The following is a 19,825-nucleotide window of genomic DNA, read 5'->3' on the forward strand; positions in this document are numbered from 1 at the left end:
CTGGTAAACGGACATTTGAATGTCTAAAATGTTCTTTGGACTATTTTTCAGTGGTACATTAAACTATAGGAGAAGGTGCAAGTGTCTTCTCTCTCTGATTTGTTTAGCTGTTTTTCACTGTTGCAATTTGCCTTTGAATATGGATTTGCAATCTTGGGAATGAAACAATTTTAAAAATGTGATTAATAATGAAATATCACACCAGTTACAAAAGTAGATGTTTGGAGTGGTGAAGGGGAGTAGATAAAAACCCGATGAATCTTTTCCTGGAAATGTTCAAAGTTTCATTAAGTGTTACACCTCAGTTACACTTCAGTTACAAGTAACAGTTAGTTTGTTTAACATTTCTCACTTTTTAAAAAAACTTAATTTTCTTACTTCAGTGACTTTACCAATGGTGGAGATGGGATGTTAGCAACAAGTTCCAATGGATCGCAGTACAGTGGCTCCAGAGTTGAAACACCAGTCTCTTATGTTGGGGATGATGACGACGAGGATGATGACTTTAATGAAAATGACGATGATGACTGATCCTTTTTGATTATATACTTTTCAGGAATAAAATTATGCTAGGGAGAGCGCACTCACACGCGCACTCTGTCTGTCTGTCTCTCTCTCTCTCTTTTTCTCTCTCTCTCAAAATATACATATATATCTATATCTAGATATAGATATATATATTTTGCCCCGTCCCACAAGGAAAATATTGGTAAGCAGTTCTGAGTTTAGAAATTGCACCTCAGATAAGCAAATAAGGATTGTTTTATGTAGGATATTTTTAAATGTGGTGTGGATGTGTGTTTTGATACCAGTGTGTTAATGCAGAGCCTTTATTATTTGCTCCTTTTTTTTTTTTTTTAACACTTGAAGGAAAATGCATTTTCCCCCAAATGTTATTGCTAAGTTTGCTAAAGAAAATGTAGCCGCATCAATGAAGAAATAAAATGCTAACTTTCAGTGAGAAATGGGTACACTGAATGGCTATAAGTTTGGAGTGTATTTTGATGGCAGCCTTTGTTGAGGGATGGCAAGCTCATGTAGTAGTTGTGGGGATATTTTTATTTTTATTTTATTTTATTTTATTTTTTTGTTAATCATGCAGTGTCCAAAGAACCAAACGAGATCCATTTTACTTTTTTACATGTGAAATTCCATAAATGTTGTGAATTTATTTTCCCTTAAATAATATCTAACACAATTCCATCAAGTTTATATGCTGTTTTCACTGAATGTTGGGACATATGAATTACAAAGTTTTTGGCAAATGTTTACTGCCAGCTGATGCAGCTATATAAAATGTCTTGAAGGTTTGGAATGAGTTATTGCTTATGGTAAAATTGCCTGATTTCTTACAGGCAGACTTTGGAAACTTTTTATTATATAGTTGTTTACATACTTATAAGTCTATCATATAAAGACATGTACTGAAACAAATGTTTGTATTTGTTTCATAAGCATCTTCCTGTAATCTATTATAAAGTTGAAATTAAATATAGAGAATGTTTTAAGTTTTTTAACTCAAAATTGTCAATCATTTTTAATAGTTCATTTTTTATAAAAGGAATTTCAGGGCAGGTGGTAGTCTTTTAAAATTTATTCACAAAACATTTAACTGCACAAATACTGTCAGCTGCCTATCTAAGACAGTAGTCTTTTTATTGAAACACAAATAAACTTTTCTGTAATATTTTATGGAATATAAAGAGACTTTAATTGTTTGACATGTTTAACCTTGGCACTGTTAGTTTTTATTAATAAAACGCGCATGGGCATTTTTAACAAACTCTGTGTTTTTCTAATTTAGGATTATTCTATCTAGAACTTTTAATCTTATTCAGGGGCTTAGCAGATGTCCCCATGGTCAAGTGGAGGCGTGAGTATCTAGAAGAACCCATTGGTTTTAAATAGGTAACAAAACAGATGTCCCGCTTCATCATATCCCAGGATGCATGTGTTCCTTTGCATCACTGATGTGAGCAACAATCCGTCCTTAGCAGCTGAGGCAGCCCGATCCACTTTTGCAAGGAAGAGCAGAAGCCACATCTGTATCTGCACAGCCTATCACAATATTTGAATGGCAGCACAAAGACTGGTGGGTCTCCTGAGTTCTAAAACTCATCAGTTAGGATTGGACTAGAAGACAACATGTTGAGGAAGGGAGGACAGATGGGGGAAGAGGAAGGCTGAAAGTTGGGGACGAAGAAGATAAAAAGAGAGGGTATAAAGCAGTTCCCAGCCGCTTTTTCCAACTGCATTTAGCTGAGGCTCTGGTAGTTAAAAAATTAATGAAGTACCTGAGTCTCAAAACTTGCCCCCTTTTCCTCATTTCCTGTCTCTGATTACTTCCACAAAACTGAAGGGAGGGGGTCTGAAATAGAAGCAAGATTGGAGCCGGGGATGAGGAAACTAATCTATTTACACTGCTCCCACTTCAGAAATCCTTACTAGCAAAGGCAGAAACCAGGAAGTCAAGAATATCCATCCACTGGTTTCTTTTAAATGGCTTGTCGGAATTCACTTAATGTGCTCTTCAGGTAGTCACCTGCTCAGAATGGATCCCTTTGGTATATGGGGGAAGGAAAGAAAAAGGGAGAGCAAAAGCATGGAAGAGAATGGATTTTGGGAAGAGGAAAGGAACTGGCAGAGTGGAAGCGGGGAAGTAAAGAACTAGAAAAGGAAAAAGATACTTGAAAGCGGAGAACTTCACAAAGAGACAGAGGAAAGAATTAATGAGAGGTAGTGAGGAGAAAAAAAATGGAAAGCAAAATAAACAGACCCCCACCCACCAAAGCCCACTCCCCTAGCACCCAGACTCTTCCATTCATACCCCCACACCCAGACCCTTCCACTGAGCCCCAACTACCTTCACCTCAAAGCCCCTGCAGAGTCCCAGTTCCCCTGCATCTGGAACCCTCCCGCCTCCCCCAACAAGCCTCTGTGCATCCAGAACCCCCCCACACCTAGACTCCCCACTTGAGTTCCCTGCACCCAGATTGTCTCACCCCTCCTGGATCCCCCCACACTTGGATCCTGCCTGGTTGAGCCTGGCACAGATGAGCAGGACCCCAGGGTGTTCCTGGGGCAGGCCTTGTGCTGTGTCAGGGTTCGATGCAGACTGACCACTGAGTCACTGTCCCCAGAATGCGGGGGGTAGAGAGGCTGCAGGGTGATCTCCCACCTTCATGCAGCCAGTGTCCTTTGTTCCCCACTGCCATGCTGGACCCTATACATTCATTTATTGACAAAAAGTTGCAGAATTTTAAAATACCGTGCGCAGAATTTTAAAATACCGTGCACGGGATTTTTAATTTTTTGGTGCAAAATTTTTAATTTTTGGCACAGAATGCCCTCAGGAGTAAAGAATAGATTAGAAAATAGTATCTGGCATTGGGAGAAGACAATGATAGGGAAGTAACATACTGTGTCTCCCCTCATTTGCCTGCTTATTTTTGTAATATGTCCTGTTGATTACTATTGAAGGAGAGGATAATATTTTGTACAAGTTGCAGTGTGCGTATCTGGAAAGTTTCTACTTCTGAAGTGTGCTTTGTGAGGCATACACAAATTGTTATCATCCTTGTTGATTTTCTAAAATGACTCATTTTCTGAAGAAGGTAACACCTATCCCTTTATGGTAATAGAAGTTCAGAAGGCCTTTGCAAATTAAGTGTTTACCAATTCTGGAATCATAAATTATTTGGTTTCCTCTATAGAATTTTGCCGCTGTTTTGAAAAGAAAAGTGATTTTCTTTTTTTTAAAAGAACACTTTGGTCCTCTGCAGCCCAGGATAATTTCTTCAGAGGAAGGTAAATAAGTGAAGATATGTGGTGCATTGGACCTTGAAGCTGATTGTCTGGCAAATAGTTTAGATGAGGAGATAAGTGCAAGAAAGAAAAATCTTTGAATTTCTGCTATAGATGAATACAAGTAACTTTCATCTGAGTTATGAAACCTTCACCCCAATAGAAAATCTTACTGTGAAATTTGGATGGATTTATTTTTTTTAGTGGACCTTTCTGCCACCATGTGTTAATGCAGCCTTCTTGTTGAAAAAGGGACCTGCACGCAAGTCACACAATTAGAAACAACTTCTTGATGGAAGGAGGTGCTGTATATTGCCTTTCTATTTTGATGGCCCACAATCTTCAGTGGGTTTTCCTTATTATTATAATTTCCTAGATTATTGGAAGCAGAGTAGACCTTTTGTCCTGGCTGTTGCATAGTACTACTTCCTCTAAGCCTTTTCCAGATTTCTCTGCCCCAAGAAAGTACAGATAGTAGGCTATACACATCTGTGACAGCTTTTTCAGATTCATCTCATTTCTTGTTTGGAAAATTATAAAAGGAATGTCAACTTTTTTTTTAAGTTTGACATGCTCTCTCTCCCCGGTCTTCCTGCTGGGCCAAAGATTGCAGAGAAGGAGAAAGCTAAAAGCCAGGAAATTACTCAGCATGATTACAACCTGGCACAGAAATCCTGGCTTTTCTACCTTGCCAGAAACCTCAGCAGAATCAGGTTGGGGATGAGGAGTGAGGGGAGATTAGTTCCCAGCAGCTCCACAGGAAATTATCCCACTCCCACCTGGTGCATGATCAAAGGCCTCACTAAATTGAGCAAGTAGCAGTGAAATCATCTCCCTCTAGAGAAGACTTTTAAGAAAGAGGAAGCAGTAATGTCAACTTCAACAGCGATGCCAATCCAACTCAGTGGTAAGAATGGATTGTTAGGAAGCTTCAACGTTAAATTTTCTGCTGTAGCACACACCATGTCAGTGGACAGCAAAACTGGAAGTCCTTGTGAAGGAAGATGAAGTACTTTCAAGTCCATTAGTAACTAAAGAAGAATAAACAATGAGAGCTTTGTCTCTTTTGTAACAGATGCTCTGGAAATGGCAATAGATGTACTAGGAACCTTGGACATGCTTCATAAACTTCCAAGGCCCATATCTGCTATGTATGCTTTACTAATGAAGAGGAACTCCATTAGTCTGAAGTTCTTTGTAAAAGCATAGGAAGAGAAATGTTAAAAATGTTTCTGTGGATCTGAGGTAACAATGCTTCTGTGGATCTGATACAGCAAAAGATGTTATTCAAAATGTATTGGATGTCACAGTTTTTGCAAGATTTGGTGGGAGCAGGCTTGTACTATGATATTTTTTGGTGCTGTAATAGAACAGAAGGAGCTCTAATGCATATGCTATAGGACTTTGGCAGCTGTGGAAAGAGGTAGACACCAGTGGAAAATTAGTTCTTCACTTCAGCAGCCAAACTTTAGCTGAAAATTACATCCTAGGTTACGGACCTACTACACTGTTACACCACAAAGACTTTGATTCTTCAGGGCTACAATGATTACCAAGCACATGATTTTATAAAAATGGAGTAGTAGTGCTATTTGGAACTGAGTTAAGAACAAAATAAAGAATAGCTTTTCAATGTACAAGGCAAAATTATATTAATTCAAAGACATTTGGACCACATTTCTTGACACATTTGAATAAAGAATACTGAGATGGCTCAAATAATGCCAGACTTCCGGTCTACCTGCTCTCTCTACTTTTTCTCCTCTTCTTGAGCCTCCCTCCCTTAATCCCTCATTCCCTTTTTTGCCTATTCCTCTTTTTTTTAATCCACAGCCTAACATGTTATGTCTGCATGATATTGTCTGATTTTTGTATTGTCTGATCTTGCAGCTTTGAAAAATTGTAAAGTTGTGTAATTGCATATTTTTATTGGCTATTCTGTGAAATTTGTGGTGTTTGGTAACCTATAAAAGCTGTAAGTCATTTTACCTTTTTGTATTTTTGATTATTTTATGAAAATAAAATATTTATAAAAAACTAGGAATAAATGCAAAGTTATACATCTAGGAACAAGTAATGCAATGACTGAAAAGGACAAGCAATTCAGTGTGAGTTCCCAGTGTAACGTGGCAAAAAAGGCTGATTGTATGCTTTAGATGTGTAAAAGGGAGTAGTGAGTAATAGGGAAATTATTTTACTTTTGTACCCAGTATTGGTGAGACCAATACTGTGTTCAGTTCTAGTGTTCACATCTTAAAAAGGATGTTGAAAATTTGGAGAGGGCACAGGGGGAAAAAAACAAATTATTCAGGGGCTGGAAAAAATGTCTTGGTGTGAGAGACTTAAAGAACAAACTGTTTTGCTTGTCAAAAAGATGATCAAAAGATGGCTTGATTACAGTGTATGACTGCTTCCATGGGCTGTTTAATCCAGAGGAGAAAGGCTTACCAAAATTTAGGGATGGAAGCTGAAACTAGACAAGTTTAAATTAGAAATTAGGCACAAAACTTTTAACTGTTAGGGTGATTAGCCACACTAGTGGGAAAAGCTACCAAGGGAAGTGGTGGATTCTCTCTTTCTTCTGGTCTTCAAAGAACGACTGCATGTCTTTTTGAAAGATATATAGGCTTGGGAGGATTTTATTGGTAAATGTGATTTAAACGTTGATTTCACTGGATGCACACAAACCAATAAAAAATATTTCCAAATGCTTTGTAGGAACTCATTTGGCTTCAAAGATATTTAGAATATTTTGATGTGATGTTGATAGCTTGTGTTAACAGTTATAAAGCTTTAGTTTTTTGAATATCTACATCGACTGTTAAATAATTCTTATCACCCATAATGTCTCACAACTGTAAAAATTTAAATTGATAATCTTAGAAACAGGTTTTAAAACAGTATCTACTGAAACTATAAAAAAATAAAAATAGAAGTATGCCAAGCATAAAGATATTGTTTAGTTAAACCCAAGTTATGCTTTAGTGAAGCACAAGTTATTAGGCTCAATACAGGCATAACGGAGTAAAATGTAATGGTCTGTGATATACAGGAGGTCAGACTAGATGATCTACTGGTGCCTTTTGGCCTTAAACTGTGAATCTATGGATCCCCTTACCAAACTGATACTGAAAGTTGGACAAACGAAGATTTAACTGTAGTTCATCCAGTTGTATTGAGAAGTGCTGGTTCTCCTGAATCCTTCTAAAATAACTGTTTCTAAACACCTGCAGCCATATTATGAATTAGTCTGCTGACTGCATCATTGGAGAGAATTGCTTTGTTTTGACTGCAAGCAGCAGATCCCAACATCTGAGGAAGCGCGTGAAAGTGTTTTCCCAACTGTTTGGGTCTTGTCAGATTGCCTTATTTACAGTGACACCAAATATAGTGCTCAGATGGTGTTATGTTCACAGTATTGCTATTTGATAAAAAAATCTTCAGATGTTGTAAACCCATATGGTTCTGCTTGAAAAAATTAAATGGATTTCTTTTTTAAAAATGGATGCTTGGTTTCCAAATAGCTCAGTGCTCCTTCCTTTGTATTTCCATATGCATACCCCAGAATCCTTTGTCCCTGGAGATTCCTGTCTGCAGTAGTCCATGCTCATACCTCCAGGCCACCCTGGATGGAGGAAGTTTGCGGATAATACCAAGATGGGAGGGATTGCAAGTGCGTTGGAGGATAGGATTATAATTCAAAATGATCTGGACAAACTGGAGAAATAGTCTGAAGTAAATAGGATGAAATTCAATAAGGACAAATGCAAAGTACTCCACTTAGGAAGGAACAATCAGTTACACACATACAAAATGGGAAATGACTGCCTAGAAAGGAGTACTGTAGTGGACCACAAGCTAAATATGAGTCAACAGTGTAACACTGTTGCTAAAAAAAAGCAGTCATTCAGGGATGTATTAGGAGTGTTTGTAAGCAAGACACAAGAAGTAATTCTGCTCTGCTTTGCACTGATAGGCCTCAACTGGAGTATTGTGTCCAGTTCTGTGGGACGCATTTCAGGAAAGATATGGACAAATTGGAGAAAGTCCAGAGAAGAGCAACAAAAATGACTAAAGGTCTAGAGAACATAACCTATGAGGGAAGTTTGAAAAAGTTTTCAAGTACATAAAAAGTTGTTACAAGGAGGAGGGAGAAAAAAGTGTTCTTAATCTCTGAGGATAGGACAAGAAGCAATGGGCTTAAATTGCAGCAAGGGAAGTTTAGGTTGGACATGAGGAAAAACTTCCTAACTGTCATAGGGCTGTCACAAGCCCTGGAATAAATTGCCTAGGGAAGTTGTGGAACTCCATCATGGGAGATTTTTAAAGAGCAGGTTAAACAAACACCTATCAGGAATAGTCTAGATAATATTTAGTCCTGCCATGATTGCAGGGGACTGAACTTGATGACCTCTCAAAGTAGTTTTCCAGTCCTATGATTCTATGATCCTAATGGTCCTGGCTACAAATCTGGGAATGTGAATCTGCATCTACCCGGTCATTGGGAAACTTGTTCATTTTATTATTATTAGGGGCAAAACAAGCATCCAAGCTATAGCAACAATGCAGTTTTGTCAAGAGAGTATGGATTTGTGATGAAGCATTGCCTGGTTCAACTGTAAAGGTTGTAGCAGCTTGGGCTGTGCTAGATACAGCCACACACAGTCCTTCTCTTTCAAGACAGAGAAAGATTTGTATGCTTGTTGCTAATGGCTGAATGCTCTGTTTTACTGATAGTATTAGTTTACTTTAGAGCATGAGTAAGTATTTTGGCTAAGAAGAAGGTTCAGTATTTTGTAGCTTTGAATGTTATTTTGGGAAAGGTGCAGAGGAGGCAGTCCAGTGCCACAGCCAGAACAAAAGGTTGGTATATGTCCAATCACCTAGAAGAGAGGCAAAAGCTCACTGTTAATATTGACACATTAAAGGTTCAGGAGAGGAAAATCATAAGTAAGATTTTATTTCATCTCCCTGAAATGCAGAGATATTCAAATATTCCTTAATTTAAGTTTAATGAGGATCACTGAAAGTCTCTTGGTGGCTATGGAAGGAAAGGAGTCTTCATCCCCAGGATTTTTCAGTAGGCTGGTCTTTCCAAGTGACAGACTATTTGTCTAGCTTTTACCGTGTCAGTTTAAGTTTTTCCTTCTGTGTGTTTTCACGGTTTCTGGAATGTCCAATTCAGTTAAGTTGGGGATTCAAAAATATCTTTTTGGAATCATCTACTCTCCAAAGTGCCTCTTATCTGTTTAAAATATCCTGGATTTTACCCCAAATCATTTTAAAGCATATCGTACTGTACCTTTTAGAAATCTTACTATTTTTCACATCAGTTGTTAGGTTGATTTTTAATATTTGTAAGTAATTCTGTACATGAATTACTTTTAACATGGTCAAACATGCTTAATTTTTCAGAATCATTCTAGCTAGCCAAAACTCTATGGTTGTAACTAGTTTACAGAAGTAATATACTCTTTGCTCACTTGTGCTTTTATCCCAACTCTGATGGATGTAGTTAGATGCTACATTTTCATTGATTACTTTTTATTAAATGGTACACATATAGCAATTGTAAAAGGTGTAATACTAAATACTGCTATAAACTACACGGGCTAATTTTCAAGTCACTTCCTTTATAGTCATTGATTTATTGCATCATAAAACAAATAATTAACAGCTCAGAATATAATGTGTTAATGCATGATACAGTTAGATTTGAATATACTTTTTGATTTATACATTTTATACTAAGTGGATAAAACTAATGTGTAATGAAATTACATTGCAAGCTAGTATTTCAAAACATCAGGGTATTAATGCGTTTTTGCAGCAATTGAATTGCTTCTACAATGGCCTAGTAAAGAATAATTATTAGTTGTGACCAGAAAAGTGACTAAAATCGACATCTGGGTACTCTGTCCATGCTTTTCGTGAATCATATATGCTCAATTTAGAGGAAAGCCATTTCGTAATAGTATTTGTGCTAAAGCACCAACATACAGTAGCCATGGAAGAGCAAATTCTGTGTATACATCAAGAAAAATTACTACCTTGCTTCATATATTGTAAATTATATCTTGATTTTTAGATGGCCGGAAGATATTTCAGTACTGGTATTTACAAAATGTCTTTTGTTAAACTGAAATCTGAGCAAATTTTTTATGCAAATCATGGAAAAAAATAAATATAAAAGAATGTGGTGACATTTAAGTCACTTTTCATACCACACCCACTTTTCTGAAATGTCTTCGTTTGTGCCAGTAATACCTAATCTTGTATTTTCATTTTGAACTCCACTTTTCCTTCATATGGATCATGAGGGTTATCTGAGGTAATTCCAGTTCCAATGACTCTGCACACAACAGTAACTTCTGCATTCCTTGTAATGTTGAGAAATTTCACTGCTACCAAAGGATTGCTGTAGGTGGGCTGGGATGAAAGAAAGATCTTTTAACCTTCTTTTGAAAGCTTGAACTATCAATTTAGAAATGCAACTTGTGAATTTGATCAAAATTTAATTCACATATTTTCACAGAGATATTTCAAACTGCTGATCTCATAAAAACATAGGGGAACAAAACCACAAATCTGAGTTCAGAAACACATACCTGTGCTTTCTTTCCATAGTATGGGAAGTAGTGAAGGTTAAAGGTGCCATTGACTGGGTAATATTGTAGTTCAAGTGGGCTGAAATCATCATGCTATTTTTGAAGGTAGGAAATCAGATATGTTAGCACTCAAACTATTAACCATCACTCAGTTTTCAATAACATGAAATTCAGCAAAGACAAGTACTGAATACTGCACTTTAAAAAAAGAAAAACCAAATGCACAAATACAAATGGTAAATAACTGACTAAACAATAGTACGGGTGAAAAGGATCTGGGAGTTATAGTGAACCATACACTGAATATGAGCCAACAATATGGCAACGTTGCAAAAAAGGCTAGTATTCTGGGATGTATTAACAGAATTGTCTATTCAGCACTGGTGAGGCATCAGCTGGAGTACAGTGTCCAGTTCTAGATGCCACCCATTAGGAAAGACATGGGCAAATTAGAGCTGAGAGGAGAGCAACAAAAATAAGATTTAGCAAACCTGACCTGAAAGGTTAAAAAAACTAGGTATGTTTAGCTGTGAGCAAAGAAGGCTGAGGGGGGACCTGTTAACAGTCTTCAAGTATGTCAAGAGCTGTTAGAACGAAGACAGTGATCAATTGTTTTCCGCATCCACTGAAGGTAAGACAAGAAGTGATGAGCTTAATCTGCAGCAAGGAAGAGTTAGGTTAGATATTAGAAAAAGCTTTCTAACTGTACGGATAGTTAAGTACTGGGATAGGCTTCAAGGGAGGTTGTAGAATCCCCACAATTGGAGGTTTTTAAGAACATTAGATAAACAGTGGTCAGGGATGGTCTAGATATACTTGGTCCTGTCTCAGGGCTGGGAGGTGGACTAGATGACCTCTCAAGGTCCCGTTTAGTCCTACACTTAGAATCATACAGTCACCTAAGTATTTTATAGCTATTAAAACCTAAATAATATGCACAGACCCCAGTTCAGCAATCCATACTTTATCAGCGCAGCACTTGAGAACATGGCTAACTTTGTCCACTGAAATGAATTCTACAGTCTCAGCTTTCTTTTGAAAAAAAGTTAATCTCTAGCTGTTATGGTTGTCAAGAGAAACCTCCAAAGTGTGACAAGAGCTAACCAATTCAACGGTATCTGCCTGAATTTTCAGAGAACTTGAAACAATTGCTCCAAGTTGTGAACTCCCCATTTCATTTCAGAAACCACTGATGATACTTTAAAGGTCAACTATTTCAGATACTCAGGATACTTAGTTTAATTAGTTCACTGTTTTCAAAATATGGAAGAAAGGAGAGGAATATCATATTATAAATATCTTTGATCTCCAATATTGAAAATAAGTCATTTCTTAGCCTAAAGTAGGGATTGGCAACCTTTGGCATGTGGCCTGTCAGGGAAATCTGCTGGCGGGCTGGGACGATTTGTATACTGCCAGCGTCTGCAGGTTCAGCCGATCGCAGCTCCCACTGGCTGTGGTTTGCCATTCCAGGCCAATGGGGGCTGCGGGAAGCGGTAGCCAGCACATCCCTCGGCCCATGTCACTTCCTGCAGCCCCCATTGACCCATAACGGCAAACCACAGCCAGTGGGAGCTGCGATCGGCCGAACCTGTGGACACAGCAGGTAGTCAGACTGTCCCTGCCCACCAATTGATTTCCCTGACAGGCCACGTGCCAAAGGTTGCTGATCCCTGGTCTAAAGGATAAAAAGCATTACAAGCCCATTTTAAAAACCCAATTTAATTTCATCTATTTAAAATTCTAAAATATGGGAAGACCTTAAACCACACATAATAGGATTAAAAGGGATATGTGATTGGTTTCATTTTCCTGAAGGGAGCCTCAGCTTTCAAGTGTCTGGGAAATGCTGCTATGTGATATCTGAGGGAGACGTGTCCAATAGATTCTTTCAGCATGTTGTATATTCTATATTACAAAATACATAGTTCCCACCCTTTATGTGAAGCAATTAACTACTCTGATAGCTGAATGCCAATTTTGTAAATAACTTTTTTTCTGTTCTGGACACATTTTATTTTTATACATTCTTCCATAAAGCCTGACCCAAAGCTCATTGTCATCAATCTGTTGTGGATCAAGCCCCGCATCACTGAATGTTAGAGAAATTTGCAGCAATGTAACTACTTTTATATAGTTACACTGGTGCAAACCTAGAGTAGAAGCACACTGCATCAGTGTTAACCAGAGCTGGTGCTGGTGTGACTTGCCCAGGTCACTTACCAGGTAATTTGCACCAGTTAAAAAACAAAAACCAAGCAAACAAATGAAGCCAGTATAGATATGACATGAGAAAAGGGATTTCCCCCCCTTTAAATTATAATTAAATAAACCTTTTTCTTAGCTTGAAGTCTTGTATACTAACTGCCCATAGTAAATTATAGATGAGTAATAAACTGTGGAGGTAAAGTGGTACTGGTGGGGAACTGATAACATTCAAACTTCTTGTGACAAGTATGTTTGGTTAGGATAATGTCTGATTTGGTTAGCAATATCTGAACTATGTTTTCAGATGAGTTAGAATAAATTTAACTTTCCATTTTCTTACAGTTTTCTAGATCTGAAAGGTATATGCAGGTAAGAATACTTCTACAGAAGGAACAATTGCACATTAAAGTGAATTGTAAATTGAGAAGTGTTTGCTTAGGGAAATGTTGATTTTCAAAAATGCAAGAGCATCCATAAATCTTGTTGAAATCAATGATAGTTGCAGTGCTTGGAACCTTTGAAATGTGAGCGCTCCATACTTACTTGAGCTGTACAGTTCACCCTTGGTGCAGTGCCATTGCCAGGGAGAAAATTGATAATCTGAAACATAATAAATGTTCACATTAGTCACTTCAGAATTATTTATAATGTAAAAGCATTGGCAAAAATGATGTGTTTAAATTTGCATATTGCTTTGGCTGCCTTTTTCTGGATCTTGGTAAAAATTGTGAAGCTTAGATCATTTTTATTGTATGCAATAATAAAAAACACCTTAACACAAAGTATCGTATTTGCAATGTGGAACACCATCACTTCCTGGCTTTTGTTTTTCCTTAGGCTAACTAATTTAATTGCAGACATTCTTTTGGAGACTAGTGTTCAGCAAGAAGAAATTATTTAATGCATTAGTAAAATTACAGTTTTTAAAAGTTTTGCTGCCCTCCATGACCTGACACATCAGCACTGGCTTGGGTTGAGTGAACAGGCACATCCTTGTCAGGTGCAAACTGGCAGGATCCCCATCACTAGTAGCAAAGACAGAAGTAAGAAGCACCACTGAGGCGTGTGAGGCAGGACCTCCCCTTCCTCTCTGCTGAATTTTGAGCTGGTAAGCCCTCTAAACAAGGCACTACTGTAGAAAGTGGCAGCTTTTTTTTAAAGGAGCCTGTTCTTCACCTGAAAAAAAAACAAGTACACAAGCTTTCCTCCCAGAACTAGCTCTTGCAGACATTAGTTTTCCCCTATGTTGCTCAGGTTTCATTTACTTAGTACTTGTGATGTTATAATATTACTAATTATCCAGTAATCCATAGGATTGTCCAGGAAAAAGACTATACTTGAATTTCTAATGCAAAATTGAATTAGATTCAACAGCAATGGGTGATCTAGAAACCCCTAGCATGGAAAATTATTCTGATTATTCTATCAAACATTTCTTTTTTGGTACTTTAGGATTGGTACTTACTCTGTTCATTTTTATAATTAAACATGGTTTTCCTTCTGGAAATCCAAAAGTGGAATTTGCCAGGCCAGAGCAGTTTTCAAGCATATCTGATGTGAACTTGCAGGAGTATTTTGTTTTGTTTGGACCAAGGAATGATTTTTGAAAGAAGTATTTCTCACTTGTGCAGTTGATGTTGGCATGTTGTGCAGTTGTATTATATGCTATATCAGTGTGAAACAAACAAACAAAAATTAATTCCTCCATATCCTGGTTTGTGGCACTGAGCTATTTCCCTCACAAATTGTAATTGTTAATACCATACTCCAGGTTTTTTTTGTAGGAGACCTAGTTGTATTTCTAGAGATAATAGAATCAAATAGTATTAATAAGGGCAAATGGTACTTTCTATAATTCACAGACAGTAACTATGTTAAAATGGAGTGAAGGTTGACAGTACATATCAATAATCTAGAATAAAATCCATTATGGGGATGTTAAAATTATCCTCAAAACAATCATTAGAAATTCAGGAAATTTAAAGTTGGGTTTAACTTAAAATAAATCCCAACATATATGAAAGTATTAGGGCACCAAAACAATTTTAAGTATGTTCTGTAGTGACATCAGGCAATAATCACATGATTACAATTAAAGCATATGTGTTTGTGGTCACATATGAGATTTAAACTTTTTTTTTTCTTTTTTTTTTCCTCATGGTATCACAATATTAAGATTATTCGGGGGAGTGGATGGAGCAGCAAATAGGTCTACCATGGTGCTGCATTTCTTGAATCATCCATTTTGCATTAATTTGATTTGTAAACTCATTAACAGATTTACTTGTAAATTTTCAGAATATTTATTCTATACTGAAAAAATGTACTATTTTATACTCACTGTAGTTGTGAGAAGATATGCTGTATTTTCCTTACAAAGCAAAGAGACTGAATCTCTACTTTAAGTGCAAAACTCAACTCTCTGTTTACTAGGGAGCAGTGATCTGTCCTTCTATAATGTTATGTTTATATTGAAATAAATCTTATTTCTTTTCATACCTGAAAGAAATTTGTGAAGAGTTATTACATATTTCTCCCAGGAGTTTTTGTCAGAGACGTTATAATAAATTTCTAATCCTTCTTCACCATAGACATCCGGACGTAATGTCACTCCTTTATTTAAAAAAGAAAAAATGAAGAAAAGAGAAATGTTTCAGGTATTGATCAATTTATTTAAACTAACTGCAGATGTGACACTGAAATAAAAACTATCAGTGGAACTCCACTGAGCCCCTAGTCGCTGTTGGAAGTGATTTAATCATCCTGCACAGGAATGATAGGAAATCTTCAGAGGGCATATGCAAAAATCTATGCTACTTGTGAAATGCTTTCTTTTCTCTTCGATTCAAGTATGTCTCCCTTATTTTCAGAATGCCCTAAAATGCAAGTGCGACTGATGTCCTATTTCATTTATACTGTATTTTCCCCAGCACTTGTTAAAAGTAATGGGTATAATTATCATATGAATTCTAAAAGCCAAGTATATTTCTCTGTGAAATTACTTTCCAAATTTAAGTGCAAATTTAATGTTTGACAGTAATTATTTTTCCAGTAAACTTAAGTGTTGTTTTCTCTTCCCCAGTTTAAAAATCCTAATTAAGAGCAGTTCTATACCTACATAAATTGTCTAGTGATTGGCTTAACAGATTTTTTACTGTCCCCTTTCCCATCTATTCACATTTTCAAGTCCTAATCTTTACTGCTAACTCCATGTTTCTTTGTCCACCTTGTTTTTACCTTTACTTTACGCCTGATTTATTTCTTTTTGGCATTTTTCTTTCATCATCTTTGTTCTCTCCCTTTCTATATCACTTCACTTCCATGGTTCTCTTTCTATAAATCTCACATTACTACAGTCTTTTTTTCCTCTCTGAGTGTGCAGTATCTGAAGAGACTTGAAGGTGCTGCTGTCAAGGAGTGGAGAGATTTGTTCTGTCTTGTTTAGGAAATAAGAGCCCATTTACAATTCTTCTGTGGGAAAACCCATAGAAAGGGAGGAGATTTCCCTGAAGTTCCTCTTGCAATTTCCCCTGATTTATTCACTGAGAGGGCAGGTTTAAATAGGTGACAGGACCTGCTCATAAACCTATCAGATCCCCTGAGAGCCAGAGAATGTCAGGACCCTGATCCTGTGCCCCTGCTTTGTGTCCTCAGCACCCTGACCATTCCTCTACACAGGAACTCGTGTTGTGAGAAATTAGAGTGATTTTGATACATTAGCCATATGGTATGAAATGGACAGAATTTGTGACTATACCTGGTGATTTTAATCGATCTTGATAGTCCGGTGTATATGGATTGATTGTCCTCATTAAGGAATATATGGCGAGTGAAAACAGCCCAGTCATCACTATGTAGAAAGCAACGTAGTACAGACTGATCCACACTGTAGGGAAAACGTATGATTAACAATATCAGGTTAAAGTGAATAGTTTGAGTAAGTCCCTCCCTGCTATGTTTTTGTTTTTAGTAGATGCTGTCATGACTAAAAAGCTTGAAAGGAGTAGAAAAATGGAGAGGCAAAGTAATCCAGTGGACAGAATCTTTGTTTGAACTTGACTTCAGTGGGAGTTCAAGGTACTCAGCATCTTCCAGAATTATGCACTAAATTTGGTGTTTTAAGTCTTATCTGTTAATTAAAAAAAAACTTTTTTTCTGGAAAATGTAAAATTGTTCCATTTTATAAGGAACATAGTGAAGGTGTGGAGTGACATACCACTGGATATTATTTATTGACTGATAGTTTCTTTCAGCTCATACGTAAATTTGGATAGCTTGAAAGAAGGGACTGAAGGCTACCCATTACATGAAAGTTTTTTTTTGTTTGTTTGTTTGTTTGTTTTTTTATGTAACTGGTGATCAGCACAGATTATAAATTGAAAAATCCGTGCCGCTTTTTGGCATGACCATGTTTGTATGTTCACCATACTTATCTGCTCATTCTATATGAAGGATATAAAACAGTTCTGATGAATTTCACTGACAACACTAGTTTGCTAAAAATATGATTTGGTCACAGATCCCATTTAGACTTATTTCACACTTTATCATTGAATCCTTCTCTGATAAATCGCTTCTCACTGCCACCTGATTTACAATGGTGTGAGATTAGAACCAGGCTCTGTTTCTTCATACGTCTGTAAAATACTTAGCACACTGTTAGTTCTACATAAATAATTAATACAACAATCCACATGGAATAAGTTAAAAAAACACGATTTTTTTATCATATAACCCCTGCACCCACCAACATTAGGAAAAGGTTAATTTTAAGTAAATTTTCTTTTTAATTTAAAAATTGCTGCTAAGATCCATTATATCAAATTTCAGCTCAAAAAAACATCTTACAGGCCAATCTGTTATCTCAGAAAAGGAGCAGGGAGGGAGAGAGTAACCTGCAACTGCCATTAGTATCTGTGGGACAAGAAACCTTTTAAAATCAATCAGATCATGCCTTCTTTGAACGTAGACCAGGAAACATGTTGTTGCAAAGGCAGGGTTGGTTATGGATGGATGGATGGATGGGTTGAGCTCAAATGTGCATCAGTGTGCTGGTATAAAACGGCAGATTTACTAAACAGAAATGAAATCAGAAAAATCATTTTGGAAAGGCAAACTGTATTTCCAGTTATTTGGATCTGAATTTTATCTTCACTTGCTTCCCAGATGGGTCTGAAGAGAAAAAAACAGACCCTGCTTCCTGTGTTATCCTGACATTTTTATAGATATTAGGTCCAGTTCCTGTAGTTCTGAGCATCCAAAACAACCAATTAAAGTTAAAAGGAGTTTTGCATACATAAGAACTGCAAGGTCAGGTTCCCTATAGTTAATCCTGCTGTCAGAATCATGTCATAACTATAACACATAGGTATTGATAATTAATGATTATCTTAATTTGCATCCTTGACAATAATTTGAACCAGCATGGTTTAAACCTTTTCTCATACTTGAGGAAAATACTTGGATCAATTTTTCTTTTATTAAAATGGCCTATCTGGTTATATAGCCAATTGTTAATATTTATCCGTAGTCTCATTGCCTTTGATATGGTGTCTCTAAACTGGTCAGAAATGTTAAAAGTCCTGGCTAAAGACAGCTCAGCTGTTTGCAGTCTGGCTTTCGTAGAAATTCTGAAAAATACTGAATTGCCATAGTTTATTTTAATAATTATTTCTCAGTTTCACAAATCATGATATCATGTACATTAGATATGGAAGTCAGTGGGAGCAGCATTAAAGACCTTAAGTCTTTTAATCTTTCCATATAAATCAACCCTGCCAGCACCTTAATCATTTTGGTTGCTCTTTTCTGTGCTTACTCCATTTTTCCAAGTGATTCTTTCTTTGTCTTGTTTTAAGTCATGCTTAAAGTGATACATTCCTCCTAAAGGTGGTTCAGGAATTTTAGTTATGGCAAAAAAAAATCCTTGAATATGTGAAACAATTAAGAGATTCCAAATCTCTTCATTCAATAACTTCTCACTCAGAAACATTTCAGGAAATGAACTTGTGCTTTAACAAAATATCTCATCAATCCCTGGGATGACTCACAAGCATGCTATGAAAACAAGAGATCTCCATGAACATGCAATATTTATCACCTCATCCTAGCAAATTAATGAGGGACAAACAAAAAAACAAAAGTCATGTGGCTTTCTAACAACACTAGAAAGACATATGTAGACCACATACCCCAATTAATCAAGGTCCTTCCCATCAACTGCCCTGTATCTGGATTCCATACGAAACGGTTGAAATTTTCCATCCGTTGGCTGCAGGTCTTCTTTTCATTTAAAGCTGCCATTTTCTCAAAAAAAAATTTAAATTAAAAAAAAATCCCAAACACACAGACAACCCCCTGAAACCCAAAGAACACGAGAAACCAAGAAATTCAACTGATGCCCAAACAGCTGGTCAAGAAGAATACTCTGCCTTTTATACTTTTCTTCCCTGAAGGTCAAAGAGATTACACTCGATATCACTGAAACCACCTAATGGCAAAATGTTGTCCTGTATAAACATTGCTGATAAAGTACAATGTTCAGGTTGGCAAAGAAAGAAAAATTAGTTGCTATCACATGTCCTTCTACTTTCTCTTTAATACCTTAGTAGCTCTCCAGTGTTACACATTTTGTACAGCACCTTTAGAGCTTGTGATACATTCAGCTTGATAGCTGTTATCAAAGCAGATAAAGTTAAGGAGAACTGTTTCCCTGCATTTTTTCTTTTTTAAATAATCTACAAAGATTGGATCAAATTCTATCCTTGCATCAGATGAAAGCTCAATCAGGTCCATGGGATTGCATGGGGAATAAGTTGTCACAAAGTTTGGTAAATTATTCATCCAGTTTGCTACCTTTCACAAGTAGAAGGGGAATTTCTCCCTGCTTTATACTGGAAGAGTTATTATAGTGCACTCTCTGATTATATTAACTTTGGCCACATGCAGAACACTAGTCTCATTCACTTCATATCCCTGTTTCATTCACTATGCACCACCATAACAAATGAAGCAAGGGTCCTACAGGAAAAAGTATTGTGTAATAAAGGACAGTTTTATAATGCATGTGTACAATGAAACAGAAGTAAGATTGTGTGGGCAACCTTAACTTTAGCATTCCTGTCTTTTGATTGTTTCACTTCACAACCTGTGGCGCTGATCCCTCAAAGATATTTGCTTCTCTTTATGCACCATGGGTAGTCCAG

The 19,825-nt window shown here is 36.8% G+C and overlaps 2 protein-coding genes across 3 annotated transcripts in view; one reads left to right on the forward strand and one right to left on the reverse strand.

Moving 5' to 3' along the window:
* TFDP1 (transcription factor Dp-1) overlaps nucleotides 1–1,783 on the forward strand; it is a 137,855-nt gene extending 136,072 nt beyond the window's left edge. For both annotated transcript variants that reach the window (XM_030569085.1, XM_030569097.1), the window contains exon 12: nucleotides 384–1,783. In XM_030569085.1, the coding sequence (XP_030424945.1) occupies nucleotides 384–531 (148 nt within the window). In that variant the 3' untranslated portion in view covers nucleotides 532–1,783. The remainder of the gene's footprint in view (nucleotides 1–383) is intronic.
* An 8,288-nt stretch (nucleotides 1,784–10,071) lies between these two features.
* On the reverse strand, nucleotides 10,072–18,923 carry ATP4B (ATPase H+/K+ transporting subunit beta). Its single transcript, XM_030551649.1, has 7 exons — nucleotides 18,812–18,923; nucleotides 16,378–16,506; nucleotides 15,120–15,233; nucleotides 14,086–14,285; nucleotides 13,164–13,220; nucleotides 10,413–10,505; nucleotides 10,072–10,233 (listed from the first exon to the last, which is right to left on the reverse strand). The coding sequence occupies exons 1-7, from the start codon at nucleotides 18,921–18,923 to the stop codon at nucleotides 10,072–10,074; spliced, it is 867 nt and encodes a 288-aa protein (XP_030407509.1).
* Between the last annotated feature and the right edge of the window lie 902 nt (nucleotides 18,924–19,825).

The sequence above is a fragment of the Gopherus evgoodei genome, chromosome 1, assembly GCF_007399415.2.
Source record: "Gopherus evgoodei ecotype Sinaloan lineage chromosome 1, rGopEvg1_v1.p, whole genome shotgun sequence".
In the NCBI taxonomy this organism is placed as follows: Eukaryota; Metazoa; Chordata; order Testudines; family Testudinidae; genus Gopherus; species Gopherus evgoodei.